The sequence below is a fragment of the Poromitra crassiceps genome, assembly GCF_964638095.1.
Source record: "Poromitra crassiceps genome assembly, chromosome: 6".
Taxonomy (NCBI): Eukaryota; Metazoa; Chordata; class Actinopteri; order Beryciformes; family Melamphaidae; genus Poromitra; species Poromitra crassiceps.
The window spans coordinates 28,711,452-28,718,951 of NC_139627.1; the positions used below are offsets into that span (position 1 = coordinate 28,711,452).

Sequence of the window (7,500 nt, forward strand, 5' to 3'; positions counted from 1 at the left end):
AAGGGCAGGCACTTTCAAAAAATACCTGGCAGGTGATTGGATGAGCCATCTGTCTATCACGGCTCGCTCTCGCTTGCGTCAAACCTAAAGCCCGCCCGTACCTGCCTCATAGGACACTGATTGGTGCAAAGCACTGGTGGTTCTGATTCAAACCTATAGATTGGAGCGTGGCGAGCTGGATTTGTCATGTGATCATGATCTCATGATCTCATGATCTCGCGTGAATCCAGCTGCCTCACCTTTCTTCATCTCTGCCTTTATCCCCTTTCTGTTTCATCCAGTTTTCAAAAACAACCACTGACACTTTGCATACAACAATCACCTTATTATAGTTTCTATATATTGTCCTTGTTTTCCCCCCTCTCATTATTATTCATTGGGATAACACATTGTGATGCTCCCATGAATAAAACACACTTGGCTTTGTTATGAACAGTATGGCTTCTGATCTGCTTGAAGCTTTCATTGAATTCTTCAGTTTGGGCTTCCTCTGGCTCAGCCTCTCTCTGCTAGACGGCTAAAGTTCTGCATGGTCTGCCAGCAGGACGAGGAATAATGAATTGGGCTGATGGAGAGCGGCTCAGGGGAGTGGAACACCCAGCCTCCTTTTCACAACTCATTTCACACTGACTCATCATTTCACTGTTTCACTGCAAAATGAGATAAACTGGCGAAGCTCAATTATTTCTGACCTGAAAGTCAAATTAATTTAGGAAGAATATGTAAATTATTCAATGTTTTAGCTATTCTAAGACCTAATAAGCAACACGAAGAGTGGATTAAAAAAAATCCTTTCTGTACCAGTAGCCTTACATAAAAATTCAAAATAATCTAATCTCAGATTTTTTTAACAATACTGCCCCTCTGCCCCTCAAATTAAGTAAAACTGCCTCTGTCTCCTATACTGATTTCCCATTGGTTTACACTTTTGAACCCTCCTCACAGTAAGTCCCACCCTAACATCTCTTCTCCTCTCTCTCCCTCTCCCTCTCTCTCTCTTCTCCTATCTCTCCCTCTCTCTCTCTCTCCATCTCCCTCTCTCTCTCTTCTCCTCTCTCTCCAGACGCCCCCTGTTCAGAGCTGCAGGGCATGTTATCTGGGCTGCTGGCTGAATCCCAGATCTCGGCCTCCTCCATGAGGGACATCCATGGCTCCATGGGGGCAGCCAGGCTGGTGGCCAGTCGCTCCGGCTGGTTCCCCAACCCCACACAGCCCATAGCCGGAGAGGAGTGGCTCCAGGTGGGCTTTGCTCTGCTGCATCAGGAAGTCTATGTCGCTAGTTTGAAATCTCTTTGTCGCTCAGTTGGGGAATTCTAAGCTTCAGGACTTACTATGTTGCCCCTGTATAGAGAGTGCTGCGGGAATGTCCTCAAACCCATCTAAGCTTCAGGACTTACTATGTTGCCTCTGTATAGAGAGTGCTGCAGGAATGTCCTCAAACCCGTCTAAGCTTCAGGACTTACTATGTTGCCTCTGTATAGAGAGTGCTGCGGCAATGTCCTCAAACCCGTCTAAGCTTCAGGACTTACTATGTTGCCTCTGTATAGAGAGTGCTGCAGGAATGTCCTCAAACCCGTCTAAGCTTCAGGACTTACTATGTTGCCTCTGTATAGAGAGTGCTGCAGGAATGTCCTCAAACCCGTCTAAGCTTCAGGACTTACTATGTTGCCTCTGTATAGAGAGTGCTGCGGGAATGTCCTCAAACCCGTCTAAGCTTCAGGACTTACTATGTTGCCTCTGTATAGAGAGTGCTGCAGGAATGTCCTCAAACCCGTCTAAGCTTCAGGACTTACTATGTTGCCTCTGTATAGAGAGTGCTGCGGGAATGTCCTCAAACCCGTCTAAGCTTCAGGACTTACTCTGTTGCCTCTGTATAGAGAGTGCTGCAGGAATGTCCTCAAACCCGTCTAAGCTTCAGGACTTACTATGTTGCCTCTGTATAGAGAGTGCTGCAGGAATGTCCTCAAACCCGTCTAAGCTTCAGGACTTACTATGTTGCCTCTGTATAGAGAGTGCTGCAGGAATGTCCTCAAACCCGTCTAAGCTTCAGGACTTACTATGTTGCCTCTGTATAGAGAGTGCTGCAGGAATGTCCTCAAACCCGTCTAAGCTTCAGGACTTACTATGTTGCCTCTGTATAGAGAGTGCTGCGGCAATGTCCTCAAACCCGTCTAAGCTTCAGGACTTACTATGTTTCCTCTGTATAGAGAGTGCTGCAGGAATGTCCTCAAACCCGTCTAAGCTTCAGGACTTACTATGTTGCCTCTGTATAGAGAGTGCTGCAGGAATGTCCTCAAACCCGTCTAAGCTTCAGGACTTACTATGTTGCCTCTGTATAGAGAGTGCTGCAGGAATGTCCTCAAACCCGTCTAAGCTTCAGGACTTACTATGTTTCCTCTGTATAGAGAGTGCTGCAGGAATGTCCTCAAACCCGTCTAAGCTTCAGGACTTACTATGTTGCCTCTGTATAGAGAGTGCTGCGGGAATGTCCTCAAACCCGTCTAAGCTTCAGGACTTACTATGTTGCCTCTGTATAGAGAGTGCTGCGGGAATGTCCTCAAACCCGTCTAAGCTTCAGGACTTACTATGTTGCCTCTGTATAGAGAGTGCTGCAGGAATGTCCTCAAACCCGTCTAAGCTTCAGGACTTACTATGTTGCCTCTGTATAGAGAGTGCTGCAGGAATGTCCTCAAACACCGAAGTTAGTATCACCTGGTTCACTCGTCTGGAAGTCAACGGGATTTTTGTATGGACGTTTTTGTTAGATGCTTGAAATAAGGTATGTGGTATAAAAGTTCATCAAACTGCCACCTTGGTGTTCAGCATAATATTAATCATCATCATAATAATAACAATCCAAAATTATGAGAAACAGTAATTTTCAAATAAATGCATTGCCGGAACTTGTTTCCAAACATGGCTGCCTGGCGCAGGACCCTGTGATTGGCTTCTGTAATGCAGAGAATCAGCTAACGATGAGGATCATATTTGCCCATGTTTCAGGTGGACCTCGGGGTGCCAAAGATGGTGCGTGGCATTATTACCCAGGGTGCACGGGGGCTGGAGGGCAGCACGAGCGCTGAGAACCGAGCCTTTGTCAGGAAGTTCAAGCTGGCACACAGCCTGACTGGCAAGGACTGGACCTACATCACTGACAGCAAGACTGGATACGCTAAGGTAGGGGAGGGGGACACCTACAAACACACGCACGCACGCACGCACGCGCACACGCTCACACACACACACGTCAGTGACGTGCACACGCACTCTGTGACTGTCACTGTCAGTTCTCTCTCATTGATAGTTTATTTATAGCTGTATATCTTCTCTCTCCTGTATTTCTCTCTCTCTATCATTCTCTCTCTCTCTCTCTCAGCCTTGTCATTTTCATGGAGAAAAGCCATTTTATTACAGTCTCAGCTCTGATCAGAATTCAATTTAATCACCTCACTTCTCATTCTCACTACCTCTGTCTGTGTCTCTCCCTAACTGCACTGTGCTCTCTCGCTCTCTCTCTCTCTCTCTCTGCTTCTGTCTCTCTCTCTGCTTCTCTCTCTCTCTCTACGTCTGCCTCTCTCTCTGCTTCTCTCTCTCTCTCTCCCCCCCTTCTCATGGGTGTTAATTAAAAATGCCTTTTCTGCATCACCACTCAACACTGCAGGCAGTCCGCCTCACTGTGAGACAGGGCATTTTAAACTCTGTAGTAAACTTCTGAGACTAAACGCTTTAATAGTACTACAGAGTCCTCGTCTTCTCTCCTGATGGTAAACTCCTGTTCTCTCTCATCTGTCCTGCCTGTCTTTTTATATGAGTATCCTGGGGAATTCACCGGGAGTTTTTAAAATGTACGAAACGAGTAAGACAGAAGATAGAATTCAATCAATTAATTCAGTGTTGTGTTACAACTATCAAGTCTACATTTTTAAAGTATTGCCCTGGTCTATTTTTTTTTTATTTGTGCTAAATCTATTGCGCCTGAGGCTGCTGCAAGCCACCTCAGACAGCTATTTGAAAATCAAAGGATACACGTACATGTTGCTATGACACGTTTCACACTGTGCTCATTAGTATTGTTGTGTCTGTGTTTGTGGAAAGATTGTTTTTTGAATGAGACTCAACACACCTGTAATAGCAGGTGTAGAGAAGGGTGGAATGCCAGAAAACATACATTGATTTTGTATAGAAAAAATGATAATAACAACATCATCAGTATCAACCAATATGGCAACAGCAAAGTTTTAGTTTTATAAGCTGATTTTTATGTATGTATGTATGTATGTATGTATGTATGTATGTATGTATTTATTTATTTATTTATTTATTTATTTATTTATTTATTTATTTATTTATTATCTTGGAAAGACTTCAGTTTCCAACTTACAATCCTATAAACTTGCACTGTGAACACAGCATTAGAAGGTAGGTGCTGGGAGGATATGGGCGGTTCCCAGCAACATGACCAGTGAAATAGCTGCATGCATTCAACCCCTTTAATTCAACCATCCATGCCAAATGTCACCATAGCTGAATAGCACACGGTCTAATTACATCAGGTCCTGTGAAAATGTTCACCTTCCCTATCTGGATTTGTCCTCGTCCTCTTTAGATCTTTGAGGGGAACAGCCACTACGACACTCCGGAGGTGCGGAGGTTTGAGGAGATCGCGGCCCAGTTCATCAGAGTCTACCCAGAGAGGTGGTCACCTGCTGGGATCGGCATGAGGATGGAGGTACTCGGCTGTGACCTGCCGGGTAAGAATACACACACACACACACACACACACACACACACACACACACACACACACACACACACACACACACACACACACACACACACACACACACACACACACACACACACACACACACACACACACACACACACACACACACACACACACACACACACACACACACACATTTGAATTATTTATTTATGTCCACATGAATACAAGTATGCAAAGGACATAAACACTAATAATGCAATCAGATATTGGGAGTCAGTTAAATAAGTGCCCAATCGGTAAAAACAATAATGTATACACATAGGATAACGACACACAGGATGATGACAGTGGCAGGTCGACAGATACTGTACAGTTGCACATCAAATACAGATTCAAAACATGTTCCCATAGACATGTACACACAAATACACAAGCTTGCAGGCAATATATGCAAGCTCACACCCACCCACCCACCCACACACACACACACACACACACACACACACACACACACATACACCGACCCGGATAATCGACACATATTCGTACAATATCCTCTTTGTTATGATGTGACAAACACCCAAACACTTTGGCCTCAGGCATCAAACCGTGGAATCACAAACAACTGTAACCAAGCACAAATCTCTCCCACTCCATACAAACCCATATCCAAGATTATTGTTATAGCTGCATATTACATAATCCACACACATCATCAAAAACAAATCAGTGTTCGACTATGTAGATCACAGCATTACTCTCTGTGGTGTGTGTGTGTGTGTGTGTGTGTGTGTGTGTGTGTGTGTGTGTGTGTGTGTGTGTGTGTGTGTGTGTGTGTGTGTGTGTGTATGCATGTTTGAAGACAGAAATGTGTGTATGCCTGGTAGTGCATTTTTTTTAATCTGCCATGGTGTGTGCCTTATGATTATATCAGGATGTGTATGTATATTATATGTATATGTATGTGTATGCATGCATGTACTTGCTTACATGCATGCTAGACATGTGAATGTGTGTGTTTTAATCAGCTTGCCCTATACGAGGTATTCTAGCATGTCTGGACAGGGATTAGCATGTCTAGGTCATGAGATCTTCACTATAATAATGGCCAGCTGTGTAGTTGCGCTATGCTACGTTGTGTTCACAGCTAGTGGCATGTAGCTAGTCTGTGGTGGAGGATTAGGTGTGCTATGTATTCTGGTGAATTTGAGCATCTGCAATCAGTCTGTCATGTATTCTTGATGATGGGGATTTCCTCAGACATTTGCTAAATCCACTCTGTTACAGCTGCAAGAAAAGAAAAACTACTCCGCCTAGCTTCATCTGTGAATTATGTATTTTGCAAGTGTGAATTGATATATTTATTGTTGGAGTAGTGTTAAGAGTTATAGTGCTGACTGCAGGCCATTGGTGTCCCTAGTTCTTTAGTGAGTTATAGCATTTATGGATGATTTCTGTTTGGAATTTAGTGTTTGTTAGTGTGTTAGTATCTAGTGTTTGTGTGTGTGTGTGTGTGTGTGTGTGTGTGTGTGTGTGTGTGTGTGTGTGTGTGTGTGTGTGTGTGTGTGTGTGTGTGTGTGTGTGTGTGTGCACGTGTGTGCGCGCGTGTGCGTGGCTTGTAGTTATAACACACAACGTTACTCTCAGCTGCATCAACACATGTCCATGTCCAAATCTCCACACATTTATATTTGTCTTCTAACAGCTTCTTTTAACACTTGGAAGTAGCACACAGTAGTTAAATACCAGATGTTCATCTAGGAAGGGTCAGGACCCAAAAAATGTTTGATGTAATCTCAATGATTAGAATAATAATAATCATATTTGTACTTTAAACACTAACTGTATTTTGCTTCCAAGTATTTTCTTAGCCTGAACTGTATAATTAGTTGCAAATGGCCCAGTGAAATTGCAGCCATTCTTTTACTCTCTCTCATCACCTCATTTACATTTCAACTGGCTTCCTCACCTCTCCTCTCCTCTCCTCTGTCCTCCTCTTCTCTCCTCTCCTCTCCTCTGTCCTCCTCTCCTCTGCCCTCCTCTTCTCTTCTCTCCTCTCCTCTGTCCTATCTTCTCTGCCCTCCTCTCCTCTGTCCTATCTTCTCTCCTCTCCTCTGTCCTCCTCTTCTCTGCCCTCCTCTCCTCTGTCCTATCTTCTCTCCTCTCCTCTGTCCTCCTCTCCTCTGCCCTCCTCTTCTCTCCTCTCCTCTGTCCTATCTTCTCTCCTCTCCTCTGTCCTATCTTCTCTCCTCTCCTCTGTCCTCCTCTCCTCTGCCCTCCTCTTCTCTCCTCTCCTCTGTCCTATCTTCTCTCCTCTCCTCAGTCCTATCTTCTCTCCTCTCCTCTGTCCTCCTCTCCTCACCTCTCCTCTCCTCTGTCCTCTCTTCTCTCCTCTCCTCTGTCCTATCTTCTCTTCTCTCCTCTGTCCTCCTCTCCTCTGTCCTCCTCTCCTCACCTCTCCTCTCCTCTGTCCTGTCCTCTCTTCTCTCCTCTCCTCTGTCCTATCTTCTCATCTCTCCTCTGTCCTCCTCTCCTCACCTCTCCTCTGTCCTCTTCTCTCCTCTCCTCTGTCCTCCTCTCCTCACCTCTCCTCTCCTCTGTCCTCTCTTCTCTCCTCTCCTCTGTCCTATCTTCTCTCCTCTCCTCTGTCCTCCTCTCCTCACCTCTCCTCTCCTCTGTCCTCTCTTCTCTCCTCTCCTCTGTCCTATCTTCTCTCCTCTCCTCTGTCCTCCTCTCCTCACCTCTCCTCTCCTCTGTCCTCTCTTCTCTCC

The 7,500-nt window shown here is 45.0% G+C and overlaps 1 protein-coding gene across 1 annotated transcript in view; it reads left to right on the top strand.

Moving 5' to 3' along the window:
- nrp2b (neuropilin 2b) overlaps window positions 1-7,500 on the top strand; it is a gene marked incomplete at both ends in the record, with an annotated part of 184,158 nt that overhangs the window by 100,746 nt on the left and 75,912 nt on the right. Inside the window, 3 exons of the mRNA XM_083639031.1 lie at window positions 1,064-1,239; window positions 3,004-3,177; window positions 4,607-4,751. Coding sequence (XP_083495157.1) covers window positions 1,064-1,239; window positions 3,004-3,177; window positions 4,607-4,751 — 495 coding nt within the window. The remainder of the gene's footprint in view (window positions 1-1,063; window positions 1,240-3,003; window positions 3,178-4,606; window positions 4,752-7,500) is intronic.